This window comes from Hirundo rustica, chromosome 21 (assembly GCF_015227805.2).
Source record: "Hirundo rustica isolate bHirRus1 chromosome 21, bHirRus1.pri.v3, whole genome shotgun sequence".
In the NCBI taxonomy this organism is placed as follows: domain Eukaryota; kingdom Metazoa; phylum Chordata; class Aves; order Passeriformes; family Hirundinidae; genus Hirundo; species Hirundo rustica.
Genome location: NC_053470.1, coordinates 6,444,844 through 6,466,419, shown reverse-complemented (window position 1 = coordinate 6,466,419; position 21,576 = coordinate 6,444,844). Strand labels below are relative to the sequence as shown.

General features: G+C 42.9%; 1 protein-coding gene across 8 annotated transcripts in view; it reads right to left on the bottom strand.

Moving 5' to 3' along the window:
- The window catches only part of AFF2 (ALF transcription elongation factor 2), a 352,651-nt gene that overhangs the window by 121,961 nt on the left and 209,114 nt on the right, over positions 1-21,576 (bottom strand). For all 8 annotated transcript variants that reach the window (XM_040083762.2, XM_040083755.2, XM_040083759.2 and 5 more), the window contains exons 5-6: positions 3,097-3,183; positions 168-204 (exon numbers count right to left, since the gene is read on the bottom strand). In XM_040083762.2, coding sequence (XP_039939696.1) covers positions 168-204; positions 3,097-3,183 — 124 coding nt within the window. The remainder of the gene's footprint in view (positions 1-167; positions 205-3,096; positions 3,184-21,576) is intronic.

Below are 21,576 nucleotides of genomic sequence, written 5' to 3'. Positions count from 1 at the left end.
TAACATGTAATAAAAATGGAACTGATCTGCTTCAGCACCACAGAAATTAATTTTTTAGCCTTTGTTTTAATGATGTTAAGCAGACCAGGAAAAAAAAAAAAACAAACCCAAAAAAACAAAAACAAAACCCAACCCTGACTGTTAGGACTGGGATGATAAAGACCTACTTTGTACATTGTATCCTGAGGTCAGATGTTGGGAGTCCTACAAAGAAGAACACAGAAAATGTCAGCATTAGTTAAGTAAGATGAAGAAGGTGAGATATATCTTGGCTTGCTGGATTAAGGGCACTGGCGTTACACAAACAGGGAAGGAGACGGCACGGGGAAGGGATCACGGCATCCTTAAGGCAGCACCGGTGACATTAGTTTAAAAAAGCATTAACAGTGGAGACAGAGCACCACTGAGGGACCCTCCAGAGCTCGGGCAAGAGCATATCCTCAGCTGCTGTAAATCTACATCCCCCCTTCGTGGAGACACCGCACAGATTTACACCCGCAGCAGCCCAAGCCTTCCCCAGGCTCGGCCATGGACGTACAGCTTAGAACACGGCATGAATGCATTAAACTCAGCGCCACTGCCTTTCTTTTGTTTGCTCTCGCTGCCTGGAAATACAGCGACCCTTTATTGGTAGTCACTGTTTTTATTTGGGCCGCGACACGCGGGATTTGATGAAGACGCGGGAAGCAGATCTTCACCTGATGGCAACTGGTCCAAATCCTGTGAAACCCACGGAAGTGTGACAACTTAAAAGCAGCAAAGAATCTGGCTCGCAACACTGAGTATGCTAACGCCAGGATTCTTGTTGGCTCACAATAACTAAGCTGTTTCCTTAATGTCACAGTGTTTTCTGGCTTCGTTTTTTTCTCCAGGCTCTGTAGTCCACAGTGATTGTCATCAGCTTTCCTTCCAAGCCGAGTCTGATCAGTCGAAATTAAGGTGTTATTTACAACCTCATCCTACAGCCAGGCACTACTTTGCTGGAAGTGTTAGTTCTGTAGGATGTTAAAGTCATTAAAGCCCTCGCTGCACTTCCTCTTAGGGCATTATTAGTTCCTAATATTATATTGTGCTGTCAGTCAGTCCCTTGTGAAGTAAATAATGCCCTAAGAGTTAACATGGCACTTTAAATTTGAATGTCAAAGGGATAAATTGTTTTGATAAGTTCCACCTCTTTTATCACACTTTTAAAACGCATGTTTCTCATGAGAATACCTTTATTTTAATAGCTAAATTGAAAACTTCTAACAGTGCCCGTCTCCGGTTTATATGGCTGCACAACCTAGCCTTATTACGTCCTAGATGTGTAATTTGGCCAGCCATAATTGATTTAAAGTGATGTTCTGAAGAGACACTTCTGTTGTATTTTTTTAAAGACCAGCAAACATGGAACATTTATGTGCTTGCCAATTTCCTGCGATGCTAGCTCAAAAAAAAAAAAAAAAAAAAAAAAAAATCTAATTTATATTTTGTATTGAAGTGACATGGTCAAGAATTTTAGGATCAACATTTAACGTGCCCAGAAATTAACTTTGATGTGGATCTTAAAAGTTCAAAGCCAATTTGATAAAAACGGAAAAGCATTTTAGCTTCTCTCAAACTATTCTTACACTGCTACCAATGCAGATAGTGTCAGTCTGCAGGACTCAAACCAGTTTCTGTAGGGCTCATCAGAAAAAGAACACTAAATTAAGAGACTGTATAAATTAAAAAAAAAAAAAAAAAACAAACCAGCTTCCAGCAGGTAAAAACCTGTATTTGCACAGTTCACCTTAAAGGGTTCAAATGACTTTTACCCAATTTGCAATGAGGATTATGCTTTTGTAATTATGAGCCTACAAGAAAGAGGGAGAGGGGCTTTCCATAAGCACATACAGTGACAGGAAAAAGGGAGACGACTTCAGACTGAGAGTAGGTTTAAATTCGATACTAGGAAAAAAATCTGTACTGTGAGGGTGGTGAGGCAGGAACAGGTTGTCCAGAGAAATCTGTGGACAGCAGAAGCTTTCCACATCCCTGGAAGCGTTCATGGCCAGGCTGGATGTGGCTCAGAGCAGCCTGGTCTACTGCAAGGTGTCCCTGCCCAAGGCAGGGAACCAGATGAAACCAGATAATCTTTAAGGTCACTTCCAACCCAGGCCATTTTCTGACTCAGTGACTTCTGATGCTTCACACTGCAGTGACAGTGGCAGTGCAAGGGCAGTAACAATCACATTCCATTAAAATAAGACATTCTGGGCACCAGCTTTGGTTTTGTTTAAGAAGCCACAGATATTGCTAATTTCATTTCTTTCCAACTGAGTATGGTGGCTGTATTTCAGACAGGGGAGATCAGTGAGAACAAAATCACATTCCACCTTCTAAACCAGGATATCATTGCTTCAACTATAATGTCAAGCAGTACCAGTTTAATTCCCTATTTTTCAAGATCCTGCCTTTAGAAACTTTTACGTAGCTCCATGACAGAATGGTATAAAATTTCCCACCCAGGGGAAGTTCTCTTCTTCCCCAGACATCATCAGCTCAGAGTTGTTCAGGTCCCAGCACGAGATACCCCTGGCAGGACCTGTCCCAGGCATGGGCCTGACCTGTAGCAGGGCTGCTGAGATCACAGCCAGAAGGCAATGATGCGATTTGGGCTAAGGGCATCTTCAGATCACACAATTTAACAATTCAGTGTGTGTGCCATGAGCTAGAGGCACTCTCTGGGCTCGTGCTGAGCGTGTGCCTTTACCAAGGCCAGCACCTCAGCCGAAACCTCACCATGCAATCAGTAAGTGGGAAAAAAATTGCCCATTTCAAACCTCTTCATTGCACAAATAATGATGGAAGAAAACCAAACAAAATATGTTTTACTTGACGCAGAAAGACTCCTATAACAACAGAGATAAAAAAGCTCACTTTGCTTCCATTGGGTCTTCTGCAGCTTTAAATAAGCAGCTCTACTAGTAGCAACAGTCTGATTGGGAATTTCCAACTAAAAACAGTATCAGAAATTTTTTTAAAGTGGGACCAATTACAAAAATAAACTCTCCAGCAAAGAGCACCCAACAGAACAGAATGCTAATCAGGTCACTGGTAATAGCCCACTTGTACCTTGCTTGGGATAGAAAACTTGGTCTGCTCAGCCTTGCCAGGAGTGTGAATAGCAGTAAGAGGAGGAGGCCAGGAATGGGTCATCTCCTAAGGAAGAAAGAAAAAGTTTAGGAAACAAATTCACGTACACAAAGAGGAAAGAGAGCTAAAAATGGTCCCATCTGCTCCACTGAGGCTGGAGATGCAATTGCTCAAACAATTGACCCCATCACCTCACACCCTCAGGTTGCACATGAACGCCTCAACAACCCCACGGGCAGGACTTCCTCAGAACAAGAGTCAGGACAGGTTTTACTCTTGAAAATTGTGACCATCCATGTGTTCATCAGAGGGCAGCTGGCTCCCCGTCCGTGCTCAGCCTGCCAGGCTGTATGGACAGAGCAGGGCTTCACTGCAAAGCCCCGGCAGGAAGGGGACCCTGCAGAGCACAACCCTGCAGGAGAGTGCACGGTGGCAAGATGCAGCCCTAATCAAGAGTGCAGAGTGGCAAAATAAACAAAGGCAGGTCTAGAAAGCTCTGGAATGGGCTTGCAGCATGAATGCCTGGTGTAGCAGAGAGCAGGGACAGCACCACAGCATCTTCTTGCGGCACTGGCGGCTGGCTCTTACTGAGGTAACACTGTCACAGCCTCAGAGCACTACTGATTCCACTTCACAACGAGGGACTGAGAAATCCGGTGACTCGCACAGAGTTACTCAGGAAGTCTGTACTTAACCAGGAAATCCAAGTCTCCAGTGAAAGCTGCCAGGCCATCTAAGCAAAACCCACCCATCTCCTGTAGCAGTGTGTTTATTCATCATTTGTACACTCATGTCCCAATCACCTTTAAAGGAACAACCTGGGTGCCCATGGCTACCAAACACAGGCAGAAGAGCAGAGCACATCTGCTCCTTCCCACAGCAGGGAACACCAACGGGGGCACACTGGGGCTTGTGCTCAAGCAGGGGGAAAAGCACTGAAAAACAAAGAACTGCACAAGTGCTGGCTCAGGCAGAGCTTGTAAATGCCCTTCTAATGAGTGTGTTTTATGGAGACGCTGCTTCTCTCTCACTTATCCTTGTTTTTAATTTAATAAATATCCAGAGAGGCAGTAAGAGCTGTCTCTGGCATCCTGTTGTATCTTTGTCTTGGTTCTTTTTCTTTGCCTAAAATGCTCAGAAGGAATTCTTTCTTGAGACAAGGGAGAGAAAGAGCAGAAGAGCATCTGATCTCAAAATTCTTACATGCAATGGCCTGACTGCAGTAAATACATTTCCCAGGTGCTGTCACACACAGGTCAAACCCAGGGCTAGTCCCCACGAAGCTTATAAACCAGTGTCTGTAGGTAACATGGCACCACTCAAATGCTCCACAAACAAAAACATAACGTAATGCAACGGATTAAGAAAATATAGGTGTTGTCAAAAGGGGAGTGTGGCGGGTGCATTTTGGCTGAACACACGCCCTGGGTGGCTACAGCTGATACCAACTACAGTTCACTGAAAACAGAGCCAGCAGGTTTCAGAATGACAGCTGTCCCTCCCAAATTATATCATACAGGAGGTCAGGAGAGAAAGGCAAACTGTGCACCGTGGTCCTCAGTCAGTGGGACGGGCAGACACGCAAACTGCCTCGGGCAGACGTGCCAGGCTGCACTCCTCCGAGAAATTCTGTGTTTCTGCTGCGCAGCCCAGAGCCTGGCACCACTGCACAAAACCCAAACGGTGGCACGAGGAGGAAAGGAGCAATTGCTGAATGGTTCATCCCTCCAGGTGTGAGAGGCTCAGTGCCACGACAGGAAGAGCACCATTAAATGGCATTGACTGTCCAACCCCTGCACAGGGGAAGGCAGAAAAGGATTTCAGCATCCTGTGAACTTTTCTGTGGGGTATTATAGCCCAAATCCTGCATGCCTTGGCCAAAGCCTATCCCATAGAGGTTGTTTTGTGGCAAATATCTTCATAGCAAGATGATGAAACAGAGACTGTTGAAACAGAGCATATCACATAATTAAAAGAGGGCCAGGCATTCTGACTGAAGGCAGAAATGAAGAATTTTCTAGAACTACGCTTATAGGCTCGACCTCAGTGTCTTCCTGCCCACACAGAAAATGCTGTACAGAGAGCCTGGGATTCATGGGAGGTGATGCCAGCACACATTTCAGAATATTGCCTGTCAAAACACACGTAGTATGCACTGCCTACCTGCTTGGCAGGCTGAAGTGTAAGCAGACCCAGTCATCTCCCTATTAGGGGACACGTGAACATAAAACAGTGGGAAAAGGAGCCTGCTATTATTAGAGGAAATTCAATTACAAGGTTAAGAAATCCTGCCTCCACTGAGGTTAGGAGCATCCAATCCCTGTGTTTACAGAGCAACCTCGTGAGCACCAAAATCTCTCACAAAGGTGGGACCTGGCTACACTGGAGCATTTCACTTCAATTCCCAGTGCAATGAAAATCACTAGACAGAAAATTCCAGGTAGGATCACGCATGCATAACAGCACAAACATTTAAAGCTCAGCATAGAAACCAGCCCTGTGTGTGGAAGGAGTGAGAAAGCACAGAGTTAGCTAAAGAAACATACCTACATCTACCTACAGAGCACTGCCGACCAAAGAACCTCCAACGGTGGTAGAGAAAGTTTTGAGTTCGCTCATCTAAAAAATGTCACTTTGAACCAGCTGCATGTTCCAGCCCCACAGAGCTGAGCCACCCCAGGACATGCAAAAATGGCACTGCACTGCTGTCAGTGAAGGGCCAAAATCCCAACCCCAACCCTGCAGTGAGTGCTCAGCTCGCTCCCACTCCATTCCTTCAGCACGGACGGGTCACCCTGGAGCATCGGAAGAAAAGATGTCATTTGTTTAATAATCATGTTAATTAATGACTTCACCACTCTTTTCTTGCGCCCCAATTTCTTCTGGAGGTCCCTCATCTTTAAGAACTTGCTAAGCTCTATTTAGTTTAGCTTGTGAAATCTGATATATCGACCTTCTAATATGTTAAGACTATAAAGAGCCACACAGACAGTGTGTGTTGTGTATGCATACATTAAGATGTGTCTATAACCATTTAAGTTTGTAAATACCTGGGAAAATAGACAGGGAATTAAATTCATGGGTTTGGGGGGTTTTTTTGTGTTTTTTTTTTTTTTCCCCCGGAAAAGTTAAAACACTTTAATCAATCCAAATTTGGAAGTATTTAGAAATTCCTGGAAGTAAAAATAATAAAAGCGAGCATATGAAACACTTTAAAGAGGAATTTAATGGAAACAAAGTAATCCCACAAAATTGAGTTAGGGTTTATTTTCACGTGGTTTGGACTTAAAATAATTCCAAAATCATGTTAACTGTTGGAGTGGGTAGATGACTGCTATAGAAACATGCACTTTTTTTATAGACCTGGAGATTAAATGTGAAAGTAAACCTGCACTGTTTCTTGGCTTAAAAGTCACTGTGGTCCTCTGATGTAGTAACATCAAGCATCCTCCTTTCTGAAAATTATTTAAACATTGTTTTAATTGACTCCATGTGTTTTATTTATTAGAGCTAGACATGCTCGTCTCTTCAGCTAAGTCTGGTTTTTTGGCTATAAAAGCCCTCAGGTAAGTAACTAAGAAGGACACATGCAGACACGATCTAATGAATCACCAAAAACACAAATACCCCGAGCAAACCTTCTAAGGGATGCAGAGGTACAAGGCCAAATAATGATTTAAATGGAAGGAGAGGACTAGGGAGGGATTTAAACTCACAAGTTTCTAAGGAAGAGGTCAGAGAGAGAGAGAGAGAGAATTGAGTACAGGGGATATGGGGCAGATGGTAAATAGCTTTACCAAAAAACCAGTCCCTAAAATTAATAGCCGCCTTCAAGATTTATTTCCTGTCTCTGCATTTCATTTTTCCATCATTTCCTTCTTGGTCAAAGGAAAGTGTGCCGTGTTTTTAAGTACAGATAAAAGCACTGAGCCAGGCTCTAAGAGGTCATTATGGAAAAAAAGAGGCAGGATTGTGTACTCTGCGTTCCTACTGAGGCAGCTTCCCTTCCTAGTGAGCTCTGAACTGCTTAGCCTGATCTAATTTGAAGTTTCCCAAGATACAGGGCTCACACTACTTCCCTTGGGAGAACCGAGGGGAGACATGAGAACAGCCTTTAATTACAGAAAGAGCTGTTCCTAAAGGAGAGAATAATCTGTTCTCCAGTTTTATGGAGGATATGAACTTCAACTGCAGCCAGAAGAATTCCAGTCAGATGTAAGAAAAAGCTCTTTAGTGCTGAGGATCCTGCAGCAGATTGCTCAGAGGGCTACAGACCCCATCTGTGGAAGAACACGCCTAAGAACAGATAAGCACACATCAGTCAGGCACAGCTTAGGCAGAATTGATTTCTGCACTAGGATAGGGATGTGTGGTACACGATGAGATTTCTAAGACCCTTCCCAGCCCTTTTTCTTGTTCTGCAGTTTTGTTAGATCACAACTGGTTCGGCCAAGCCCTACCCTTACTGCTCTCTTGTGGATAACTCCACAAAAAGGCAGAAAAAGAAAGCCACAATCCCATTTTTTCTTTTCTTCTGTGGCCACAAAGGCAGTGTCAGGACCAACACTTTGCCACATCATTAGAGGGCAGCCAGTGGAGCAGGAGGAGGACCAGCCCCACACACACCACTGGCAGTAAATTCAGTCTGAGGCTGCTGCTAAAGAGACCTCATCTGTGATATTCTCTCTGTCAAATGGCCCAAATCTGCTGCTTTAAACTTCCTCCAACTTTTGGAGACACAGCATGCTGAAGTTGCATTCAGAAAAATTTAATATGTGAAGAATAGACGTTCTAAGGTTATTACAAACTTGATGTTCCAGCTGGTGCCAAGCAACCTACTGCCTTGATGAAATAAAGATAGGAATAAAGACAGCCAAGTGATTTACCATTTATTAAAGACTCCATTAATGATTTATTAATGTTTTATTAACTATTTATCAGCGCAACCTTAGTAAAAAGCCCATCTTGTTTCACAGCATCTTTCTGGTTCCTGCATTTATAGAAACCTGATCAAACTCTCTCTGCTAGGAAGCCACTAATGCACGAGGGGCAGCCACACTTTGTTGTGATGCATACTGAATTAAAGACCACCTCAGCCTGTTTCATGTTTAGGGGAAAGGCTAAGGAAAGAATGAATGTATAGATATATATTTATACATGGAAATGATAAGCAAATCACACCAAAGCCTAAAGGAACACCAAGACAATAAACCTACAGTTGTATTTATTCGTATTCCTTATGAAGGAATGGATAATCTGCACAAGCAGTTGGAAATATCCTGACCAGTAATCTGGCCTGTTTTATACTGAGTCAAAGGCTTCCTTAGGAAGGGATTTTGATACATTGACATGGACACGATAAATTCATTAACAGACATTTGATTGTGATGTTTCACCATTTAAAAAAAAAAAAAATTCTCATCAGCAAAGGGATGCCACGCCTTTTTCCCTATAAAAGGAAAAAAAAAAAATTAAAATACTTTGGGGATGGCCTCCAAAGAAAGCTGTTTTTCCTGTTGTGAATGCTAAAGCTGAAAACCTTTTACTCATGCAATTGTCTTAGCAAATTTATTATGAGTGGCTAGTGCCCAGCACATATATTTTGAGGAACAATGTGGTGGCATCTACAATAATGTCTTTGTCATACTAGAATTTATCTTGTTACTGTCCCCAAAACTGCTTGAAAGACAAATAAAAACACAGTGCATACATGCCTGAGCTTATTATTGAAAAAATGGAGTTGATTCTACAAAAAGCAACCATTTTCCTGACCACAGCCTAAACCAGTGTTCACCTGCGGGTTTTATCAATGATGACAAATAAGTTCCCTTTGCCAGCTGGGGAATGGGATGCATTCCATATCATCCCACGGTAAATTAATATTTCTTTCCAGTTTAAGAAGGGGAGAGACAAAAATTATATTCTGTGAAAATGAATATAGAAATTGCTTTAGAAGCCAGTTGTGGCTGACTATAAATTTTACAGCATATGTTTTCCTTTCCTACTTTGTTAGCATTTGGAAACCCGCAAAGAAATATGGATATTTTCTTTTTCTGTCGAGTTTCTCAGTACTCTATGACTCCTGTATACCTCAAACTTTTCAATATATTTTCCCCATACTGTAGCTTTTATAACTAATAGCGCTCGTATTCTTTGCTTAGAGCATTTAGAAGACAATAAAAAAATAAGTAAATCATGATTGATGCACTTACTCCTCTAACTGTTCTCATGTGTGTGAAGAAAAAACAATGCTGTGTGAGAGTGAGAAGGTATCTCAGCTCAAGAGGTGCTCCAGGGGGAGAGTAGAGAATCCACATGAATCCACCACTGGATTCAGGTTCACAGGTCTGCTACGATCCTCAGGAAACCACAGCCTGTGCAGAAGTGTGTGTGCCCTGCCCAAGGGTGCAGCTGCACGCTGGGCACACAGGAGCTCACTAGGAAACAGGGCGAGCGCTTTTAGTCCAAGGTGGGTCAGGGTAATTGTCCTCAGGAAGGTTACACGGTGAAAAACTGTTCTGAACGTATTACACTGCCTAGGACAATCAACCCCTCAGTTCAACACCAAGCAGCTTTAAGTCCTTCAGCACCCTCCTCTTGTGTTTTTAGCATTTTTAGGAGCAGGCAGCACAACCCCTATGGAGCCTCTATAGAAACACCATCCTGGTGAGCTGCACAGAAGCAGAGATCTGCAGCAGCTGCATCCCTACTCCTGCCAGGCTTGGGCACGAGTAAAGTGCGTGTAGGACACGGGGAGCTCACAGAATGTAACTGGCAAAAAAATCCCCCAAAAAACTCACACAATGTAAAAAACAAAGCAGGACCTTAGAGCAAGCACACAGGGCGGCTTTCTTGACGAGTTTTATGAGGAGAATGAAGAGTTCAGTGGCAAATGGGGGACACTGGAACTCAGGAAGCTGAAGGTAGATACACCCAGCATGTATGACAGCCTCTCAGTGCCTCTGCCTTCCACCACTTTGTGAGCTTCCAGGAGATGAACAGGAGCCAGCGCTGCATTCATGATGACTTCCAAAGACAGGCATGTGCTGAGCAGGAATACTGACACTGCCTGGAGCGGTGACTCTGCTTCCCAGCCAGGACAGGCAGGAGGAATCCTGTCAGCTGCAGCACTGTGGGTTTTGTTAAGGACAGGCCAGAGTGGCTGTGTGCAAGGAGAGGATGACCAAAGCTTTGCCAGGCACAGATGAGATGCCGGGCCACAGGAGGGATTTCTATTTCCATATAACAGCTCCTCTGCACAGACCTGCTGATGGGTCAGGAACATCAGCTGCCAGAACGGGTCAGACTCGGGGTCCTGCTCCCCTGGGATGCTACAGACAGTGCTTGGCGCTGTGTGTGTCACAAAGCACTTCAGGAACACCGTGACAATCCAAATCCTGATCCTCCATCCTTACAAATTCTCAGCTGTGCTGAGACCTTTTCTGTTTAATACAGCACCCAGAATGGGATATTGGGTTCACACCAGCTAACACCAATTTTAGAGCTTTCTAAATCAATGATACACCCCTAAATATTAAGGTACTTGCAGTCAGGCGTACCAAACCCATTTCCAGGAAGCGAGGCATCCTTCAGCTGTCTCTCCTGGTAAATAAACTCAAAGCTTTGCTGCCCAGCACACAGAACCAGAGCCCTGCTGTGGACAGCATGGCCAAGGCAATGCCTCCTGCTTCTGGCAGCTTCTCATCCCCACTGAGAGGCACAACCATATCTCCCATTGATTTTATTTATTCAAAATAATACTTGTTGGTAACCACCCCCAGGGATGACACATCTTTTTTGTCACAAGGGCCCCACGAGGTAGGAAGCACGCACTGAACTGTTAAACACAACATAACGTCCTGGCAACGCTACAGTATAGCATAAACAAAGGCACAATAAGTCATAAAAAGCTAATTCTTTTGAAAGTTACTAATACCAACAAATAATTTCATCTCAGCAATTTAAAAAACACTGGCAAAAAAGCGCCATTCTCCAAGCAAATAAGCAACTGTGTTTTGAAACTATTCACTGCTGGCACTTGTTTAAGGGAATCTGGTAATTTGTTCCATCCATCCTCAGCTTCACAAGCAAGAAAGCATGTCTTGAATCGCCTGTTTTCTGCTCTGAAACTTAGGGTTCACACCAAGAGGAGAGCAGAGCTATAATTTACAGTTACAAAATAAGACTACTCCTACCCTGAGGCACTCCACTGTGTGCATTTATACAATACATTACATCATCTCCTTTACATTGCCAGATGTAATCAATTCATGGGGTTTTTTTCATACTACTACAACGGGGAATTTTATAGTCACAGGACAAGACCTTATCAATGGAATTTATTATAAAATGCATTAAATTTCTGAAGCAACTCATGGCAGCATAGTGAAAAAAATAAAATCTCCAGATTCAATATGGGGCAAAATTAGATTGCTAAACTACAAAACCTCTTGTTCTGTAAGCTTAGCACAGAAAATGTGTAAGCTTTTATACTGTGCAATAATTTTTAGACCCATGTAACCAGCTTATAACTTACATCCTGACAATATGATGAAACTGAGTCCAAAAATCATCAGGAATTTGAAAGCATTAACTTGTGCCAGAAAACACTGGCTTTGGCCCTAAAACAGGAGCATGAATTACCTGAAATAGCATATAGGGGACATTAAGAAACCAGGTTAGGCAACTTATTTGGATTTAAAGCCCAATTCTTTTGTTTAAGATGTGATTTGCCTTAATTAAAATTGGACTTTGAGTTGTTGCTGATCAAACACAAAGAAATGAAGCTACCACAGGCTGCAGTAGAATACACAATGAAATCCTTTACAAAAGCTGTTTCTTTGCCTTCCAAGCCAAGACTCTGCCAGATCTCTTGTTCTGCTTGCCACACAAGCAGTATTGCAGCGGGGTTTTCCTGCGTGGGTGTGCCAGGGTAGCATTTGTTTTTAATGCTGTTCTTACACGGTCTCATCACCTCCACTGAAATGCTGTTAAAACACCAGCCTGAGGCTGAAGCAGAGACACAGTGACCACCTAGAAAAGCTGAAGTCTACCCTTACAAAGCTGTCTTTTTTCACCATTCCTTTTCCTCATCTGTGTGATGCTCTCCCTGCTATGTGCCTCAGTTAAGAACTTGCTCCTGCCTTCATGCATGAAGAATTCACTTTCCCCTATGGTTATCTTCCCAGAGCCTACTCCAGAGACTATGAATACTCTGCACAAACTGTCTCATTTTTTGTCTTCTGCAATGCCTAGGGCAGTGGTAAAACTTCTGAATACTGGCTGAAAACCTGGAGCAGAGATTGTGGGCTGAAAAATCCAATGGATGTGTCCAAAATATGTATATATGGATAACACAGGCACAGCTTGATCAGAATTCAGCAAGCTGTGGATGTACAAAGAAACTCCAGACTTAAGCCTCATCATTGGTTCCTCTAATTTTGTCACTTTGGGTTCTTCTGTGAAGTTAAGAAGCTTAGCATGTTTGCCACAGAATACACTCTGGGTTCTCATCTGTAACACAGAGGTAGAGTCCTTGCTGCCTCTCATGCTCAACCCTTTAACTCTATTCTCTTACAGAAAGACCTAACCAGCCACCTGAAACCCTCTCATGCAACCTGGCATTTATTATAGCAATTCTAGCCTTCAGAAAAGACCAAACATTTCACTCTGAATTTCCTTTTCCTCACTTGCACCTTGAAGCAGGTCTGTTCCTGCATCTGTGTGTCCTGTAAATCATGCCAACACTCCCCTTTGATCCACTCCTGCTGAGCCAACAGGTGTGGAAAAAATGGATGTATGTTATAGAAGATGTTTTGATACAACTTAGACTTTTTTTGGCATGATGGCCTTATCCAAAGAAGCCAGCTTAAAGAGTAAAGAAAACCGAAGCCAAAACACGCTGAGGTCTTTTTTGATCTCCTTTAAGGTTTGGAGGCTTCAGAGTATTTCTGGCAGACAGATTCCCACTGTTGCATACATTTGATTCCTCATTTCCCAGCATGTTCTTTCTTACAAAGCTCGTTGGAGGCTGGAAACGTTAAATACTCGGGACAGCCACTGAGACACACGAGAGCTGAGGATGCCTGGTCCCACACAGAGCGTTCCCAGTGTCTGAAATCAGCGTGTTCCGACTGTGCACCACACTGACAGAGCCTCCTGTGCCTGCATTTTTGAAAAACTTCTGACAGCAAACTACATTGAAACAAACTAGCTCCTAAAAACAGGGCTGGAAAAGGGCAAAGTCCCTAACCTTCCTGCCTCAAAGCACTACTCTGCTTCTTTTCCCACAGGAAAATCAATGAATAGGACACAAAAGCCACAGCGCTGAGACGCCGTAAATTCAGCGCTCCAGCATTTAAACACCGTATCTCTGCATTACCAGACGATGACACGCATCGTCCTTTTTGCTTCTAGATGGCCCAAAAGGAGCAGCAAACTGCTCATTAGTAAGAGTTTATCAGGGCTGGTATGAGCAACTCGGAACAAACTTGGAGCAAGCCCAAGAAAAGACCACCCAGCAGAGCCACGGCTGCCTGGTCAGCTCCAAGCGAGCCACAGCTCCAGCTGGTGTCAGGCACGGACAACTTCCAGTTACCAGGCAGGGATGAGCTTGCCAAAGGATGTTTTGTTTGCTTTTTCAAGCAGGAAGTGCAGTGTATTCTTATGTTCCAGCAGCTACCAAAAGGAGCTGTTGATCTCCGTTTGCTGGAGACACGCAAAGGCTGGATGCAGTAGCGTGGCATTCTTTTTGAAGGGTAACTTGTGTCGTAAGTGAAAGATGCTAGGAAATGACAATGCTGCTGCCAAATAGACAGAATGATGCATTTGGTCAAATTCCCAGCCTAAGCCTTTTCAAAGAACACAAGCAGTTAGTGCAACATTCCTTAGGGTTCCTGCATCCTTTCAAACGTGATCGCTTTCTTGTAGCTTACGCTTATCATATTAAGGAAAACAGTAATGAGGAGATCATGACAACCTCTTTTTAAAAGAAACAATGACTCAATTGCCAAGGAAAAAAAAAAAAAAAGGAGTGATAACTATTTTCATGGAAAGAAGCCTCCAGTGAACGCCTCACTGTTGAAGCTATGTTCTTTGTTTTTCTCTGAACTCAGGGATGACAAGGGGCTGCTCTTCAAAAAAAATCCAAGCACCAGTTTTCATTTGATTGATACAACAGTACTTCTTCAGATAAAGTGGCAGTTCAGACCTCTTGTTGAAAAGATTAGGGACTCAAGAGTTTAGAAATGATAAAATACTGGAATAAGAGGGAAGGGATTAATTGGCTTGATGAGGAAAAAAAAAAAAGAAAAAGTCACTACTGGGAATGCGCCAACAAACCAAACATGAAGTGTTTTTATCCTAAGGCTCAGAAGAGTATTTTTAAAGGTTACTGTACCTTGGTGTACACAGCATTTTCTTTAGTAGGATATAATCATGGCGAAGAAATTAATGGACTACAAAGCCCAGAGGGGCTTTTAACACCCAATGCTTATGCAATAAATGCCATCAGAAGATCTCAAAGCATTCCTCACAAAAGAGCAGTACCTGCCACGTTCCAGCTTGGCTCCAGAGGAAAAATTTGCTCCACACTTTAAACCCCTCAATCAACCCACAGCAAACACATTTTTCTTTCCTGCTAACCATCCATGCCTTGGAGGTTGCTCCTGTTTCACCCTGCAAAGTCCAAGTAGGTATTTCCACCTCCCCCAACTATATCTGCTTACACATTGGACAGAAGTTCTGGAATAGAGAAAACATTCAAACAAGAGCTGAAAAGCGTTGATAACAGGTTTCTGACGGCAGCCACACCTGAGCTCTGCCCCAGGAGCTCTGGAAGGACATAGAGTAACACCTGCAGCAGACAGAATACACAGGACATGCAGAACAGTGAAAAAATAAATCTGGGCACCTGGGTCAGGCCTTCAGATTCTTGGTAGGAGACAGATTTTCTCTCCTGCCTCAGAACAATGGCCAACAAACACCTCGAGGCCTTGAAATAATAAAATCATCTTCATTCTAATGCTAGAACCTGACATTTTCTTCAGCTGGCTTATGCAAGGCTGGGTGCCTGTATGGCTGCTTTTAAGTGAAAAAAAAAGTGAGAAATTCCTTGGAGAAAAAAAAGAAAAGAAAAAAAACACATTCTAGTCAGGTTTTCCAGCTATCCAAAGAAATTGTTACACCACTGACAAATCAATGTGGCAGGATCTACTGGCTAATTAAACAAATGTGACAATTTTACTGTGATAATTTGAAAACACTCAAAAGTGCCACCTATCCACAGTGTGCCTTCTTCTCAAATGTATATTAAAACCCATGTAGTGTAATAAGAAATTGAAAAGAACTTACATATTCAATAAAAACACAATTATAAGCACAATTTGAAATGTACAACTAAAATAGATTGGAAGTCCATAAGGTTTCTCAGAACATTAAATCCAATGACACACTTTCTTAAAGAAATGTTAGAAATTCAGATAAGCCACAGTATGTAGCATAATTTCAAATATCTGATAGAGCCTTGCTTTGGCCCAATTATCACACCAATAACTCCAGCTGAAGACATCAATGCATTTCTGCTAACAACTAATTTAACTTTCAACAACAGCAGTGTGGGTGAGGTTCAATTTCACCATTTCACAGGAGACACAGAGTGGAGCAAAGAGGCATCTCAAGGTTATTCAGGAAGATTAAAGGTAGGAAGCTTTATCCCAGTCTATGCATTCAAGAATTTATTGAGAGGGCATTCAAAGACGTGGGAAGATGAAGCGTACCAGTCTTTCACTGGCAGGTTTGAAGTGGTGTATTCTGAAATTAAATTCTGAAATAAAATAAGTTTTGGTCCATACATCAGTTGTATTCTGTATTCTTGCCTTAAGAAGAAATTAGGAGTGGCTTCAGTTAAACTCAGAGCATTATGGAAATGGCAACAAGCATTCCTGGGATCTGCTGTAACAGATCACCTCCACACATCTCCTCCGAGACCAACCATGAGATCCAAAGTTGAAACTTCAGTTCTGCTCCAGGTGTCAACTTTCTTGGCCTTTTCTCTTTTCTTCAAGGAGCTCAAAGCAGCAAAGCATCAAAAGTTGCAACATGCAGGTGTAGATGAAGCACAAAGAGGGAAACAGCATGCCTCAAGTGCCTGGTGTCTTTTTCATCCACCACTTTAATTTCTCTAGTGCTTTCCTTACATATGTTTCTTTTAACCATCATCTATTTTCTGCTTGTCATGGCCAGAAACTTCAGAGGAGAATTTCAAAAAATGTAAGCTCTTGAAATGCTTTCTGAAGGTTTGTTTAGTTACATCTCCCAGTCCAGCCTTCCCTTGGACACTACAAGTGTCCTAGCCTGTTCCTAGCCTGCTTCTCTGGACTAATTGTGATTAGGCTAACTTATCCTTCACGGACCCCACGAGACTCCTCAGCAGTGCTGACTGATGGGGAAGCTTTCTACCAGGATTTAAACCATGCAACACTCGCCCTCAGGGCTGCAGAAATGGAGCTCTTCCCATTTATGAGAGAAAGAACCACAGAAGATGTTACAGGCATTTCAAACCAGAATTGTTTCTAAAGCATGCATTCATTTCAGGAAGCCTAACACAATTTTAATATGTTTTCCATGTCTTCGTTCTGTGCCGAAAGCAATTTGTTATGCAGAGTACACATTATTAATCCATTTAAATGAAAGGTAACACTGCTAGCAGTTTAAACACTCAGTGCCCATATTTACCATGTTTCACTCTGACGGGACAAGATGAAATAACAAAAATGATTAATCTGTGACCAGAGAAATATTCTAATACCTGTATCTCAAAACAGGACTAGACTTTTTTTTTTTTTTTTTTTTTTTTTTTTTTTTTTTTTTTGCTTAATGCTCTGTCAATAAGCTGTGTCTGGAGTATGGGAGCTTCAGATGGCTTTTCTGCTTGGCCACGCTGCAGACTCTCATTTTGGAATCAGCAGCAGCGCCCCAGGACAGACACACAACAGCCTCTGGAGTTCTTAATCATGTTTTTATACAGCATAAACCCATGAAGCCCACAAGGTCCTTAGGAGAGGATACGTGGCACAGCTAGAACCAAACACTGTAACACCACAGCAGTGTTTAAAATTTTCCATCCAGTCCAGCATTTGGGGCCTTTTTCTGTTCGTGGGAGCACTCAGAGGGTCAGAGTGGATCTGACATGCCGGATTCCTTGGGTCTGTTTTCTTTCACACTTTCACTCCAAGATAAGGGAGTTATTCTTTATATACAAGGATGAAAAAGGATGGGAATTCAGGTCCCATGGGCTTCCAAAGCAGGAGTAGGAATCTTAAGTTTTATGACATTCTCCACTCAACTACAAGACTCCAGCAAATTGTTTTCCCACATTTTTTGTCTCTTTTGCCTATTTGTGGAACTGCAAAACTAGTGGTATTTGAAAAAGTAGTATATAAAATAACCAATGTTTTTAAGTTCTGTAGAGTTCTGATCTTCCACAAGAGTTGCAAAACTTACTATCTTTTCCTCTATGATAATAACTTTACTTCAATTACTTTCTTGTTTGAACTGGCTTTAAAACAATTACTTTGTATAGTCTCATAAAAAGTAATTATTTTTACCATATCATACTTAATCAGAGTGAGGATCCTGAGCATGTAACATTGCAAGACAGAGTGTATTGTTTCTGAGCTGACTTTCAATGAGGGAGAGAAACTAAAAATGGTTGTTTTGGGGCATAAGATATGCTGAAGAGCTTGGAAAACAAACTTCACTCCTTCACTGGCAGTCATTCACCTATCCTTTATCATGGGAGCGCTTTGTTTCTCTCCAGGAGCAGCAATACATGTCCAAACTCTCGTGATGTCAGCTCACTTTACAGCAGTTTTAGTAGCAATGGTAAATCTGGCAATGATGGCAGAATCATATAACACCACTGAAATCAGCAGTACTTCAATTTGGCAGCACAAAAGTACTTGTTAAAATATTATGGTAAAGGAGATAAGAAAACAGTATTGAATAGTGAGTTTGAAAGAGGCGCACAGCAATCTCCCTCTCTTTTCCCGAATGCCTTTTATAATCTTTTTTATTGTTGCAGCATTAGACGGGCTGCAATAGACCCACACGACGATCAGATTTTACATTTGAAAGTCCTTCGCTAAATAATTTATTTAATACTGCTATGAAAATAAAGCCTCTATTTGATAAATGCGCCCGCGAGCTGGAATCAGACCTTGCTTGTCTGTCCTGACAAAGGTCTAATCTTTTGCTGCATTACATCTTGAAGAGGCATTTATTCCCTGTAACAGGCAGGTGCGGAACGCCAGCCTTCGAGTACAGGAAACGCCGCACACCCACGCGCGTTTGTCACATCAGACAGCCAACCTCTCCTCCCCGTCGCCTCCCCAGCAGCACGCAGCCTGCCTTGCCTTCAGCCGCCAGCACAAAGCAGATTTACACCACAGCTCCGCGCCGCACGGGCGCCGCTCCCCTCCCGGGCCACCGCGAAACCCTTGGCACCGACTCGCCCGCTTCCCGCCCTGCCAGCTCTGGGATTTAGATGGGATGCACCCTCAAGTTAATGCAGGGATGGTGCTCCCCGTGGGCTTTTCTCGTGGGTGCCACCATAGTGTTGTCACTGTAAGGGTGAGCGGCCAAAGATCTGGGTAATCCTGTTGTGCCGAGGTCAGGTGCAGCGCACAAGGGCGTGCTCCAGGCTGGGAAGTCCCAGCTTTCATGTCTTTATACAATTTTGGAACACAGAACTAACCCATATTTCGTCTCTCACATTAGGGCTCGTTCCTCGCTTCCAGGATTTCTGGCAGAAGGAAATGCAAGAGGAGATAAACTAACAGTAGTTGTTTCAAACACCTTGCACAGCGTTTTTGAACGAGCAAAACTGAGTCACGCCTTCGTTCACCAAAATTATAGTTCCAACAGCTTACAGGGCGTGCTCTAGGCTGGGAAGACCTAGGACTGCCTTTCCCAGCTCCCAAAGAGCCTTTTGCACACCAAGCTTACACCAGGCTGTCCTCAAATGACTCCAGCTATTGATCTCACCCTTCCTGTGTGTGTACTGGACAGTGCACAAAACGCCGGGAAAAGGCTTCCTTCGACCTTCCTGGAATTGTTGCTGAATGCTTGTGGTGATAATGTCTGTGGTAATGCTGAGACCAGAATTGAGCTGATCACCTACCAAACCAAGAAGGGGCTGTTCTCAAGGAAACGTTCAGCATTTCCATTTTCTGGAGTGAGACCAAATCTCGAGTCATCAGAGCAAAGAACTGGTCTCTGGTTTTTTTTCTGTACCTAAAGTAATGCAGAGGTAACTCCTTTTTATGTTATAACAGCAGCAGCAATGTAAGTGGAGCTGCTGCCAATTTATACCAGAGTGGGAGGAAGAAGAATTCAATGAACTCAAATGAGATCAGAGGTCAGTGGAATTACCCCTTGATTTATATTGATGTGAGAGCAGAAACTGGTTCTGCCTCCATTGAGAAAATGCTGATAAAAAGCTTGAAAATGCAATGGCTTAGAAATTGCTAAGAAATTAATTGTTTTTATCCATCCAAATCTTTGTGTACATAAGCAAAGTCTGAAGGAAAAAAACAGCTCCCAAAGCAGGCTATTACCCGTTCCTTGCATGCTTTCAAAAACTGCACGCCAGAGCAGGGACAAAGGCCACAGATCCACATTTACACGCGGGTTAACTTTTCAATTCATTTTTTCATTTCAATAGAAATAATAAATCACCTTATCCAGGAGAAAGAAGCGGCTTGACACAAAACATACGGTGCTGGGCTATTTTTATAGCACACCTAAGACGTATAGGGATTCATTTATTTACTCAGCTATTTAAAAGTGGCTACTCTTACTCATTCTCTGGACAGCTAAATGCCAGGTTGCTAAGTTACTGTTACTTGACATCATCTCCTCCCCAACGTGTTCCCACATTTGACAGGTTCACATGATTTACTAGGCCAGTCAGCTCGTTATTCACTTGTCCAGTGACGTCTGGATAATCATTTTAAATTCACATCATGTCCTCCCCAGCAAGCCCCCAGACTCCACATGAAAATATTTAAACTGCCCGTCAGCTACTAAGTGCATTTGTAACCACACTGGACAGCGTACCTGTATTTTTCAAGTTACAATTATAATAATTAGGTTCAGGATCATTCTTCAATGTTGTTTGTATTTTAGAAGAGAAAACAATTACTGAGGGGCACATAATGGGCTGTATCTGTTACAGTCAAATTTTGCTACGTGAACAGCTCACTTCAGCTGTGGGTGAGATATTAAATCTGTTAGTGCTTTCAATTGGCATGAGGAAGGTAATCCTACACATAATTTACAGAGTCAAGGGCATTTTCACCTGCTGATCCCTTTACATTTTCTCCCATGTCATTAGGCAGGAGCGAGTCATCAGAAGACGACCGCACAAATTACAGACTTTGCTCATTTAACTCCGGCCATTTTTGCACTTATTACAACCCGAACTATATTTGGGATCTGTTTTGCAGACTAGAAAGCTTCTAATTAGTATCACAGCTGTCCACACACCACCAGAAGTCCACCTAGTTACTTGATGCCTTCCTGCAGCGAATATGCACGTACAAGAATCCTTTTGTTCCTCTAAGCAGGGAGGGATTTGCAGACAGCAGTGCCTGCCCAGGTGCTGAGGATACAGCCAGGAAAGCTGCAGCACACAGAGCAGGACCTCGCTGCTGCCAGGTTATGTCCAATCAATTACCTAAACACCCAGCCCAAACTTCCAGATTACACTCCCGAGTCCTCCAGAACATGGAGTTAAAAAAATAAAATCCCTTTTTCTCCCGCGCAGTGTTGTGTGTTTATCAACTCTTTAGCCAGGGGTAAAGCAGGGCTAAGGAAGGTGCCTTCTCCACAGCCAGGAGAAGGATCACTGCTTGCTCACCCCCAGCGTCACCTGCACACCTCCTCCTCCTGGGCCAGCACGTGCTCCATGTCACAGCAGTGACAGCAAGGCACGCTGATGTAAAGCGCGGTACAAGGCGCACAAGGAACGGCTCTGGAGGCTGGTTTGAGATGTCAGCTCCCCCTGACCCATCTGCACTCTGGATCACAACATTTCAATGAACTCATTTTTCAACGGGCGCGCACAGCAAGTGACAACTTCATTTAAATCCGTATTAATAAAATGTGAATTACACGCGCATACTTCTAACTGCCTGTCTTCCGTATTAGCCACACTTTCAAAACCATTGCATTGGTTGGGAAAAAAAAAAAAAAGAAAAGGAAAAAAAAAAAAAACAAAACAAAAACAAACAAAAAACCCAAACAAACAAAAAAAACCCAACAAAACAAACCAAACACAAAAAAAGGAAAAAACAAAACAAAACAAAAACACCCCCCCAAAAAAAACAAACAAACAAACCACAAAACAAAACCCACAAAAACCAACAACAAAAAAACCCACACCAACCAAAAACCCAA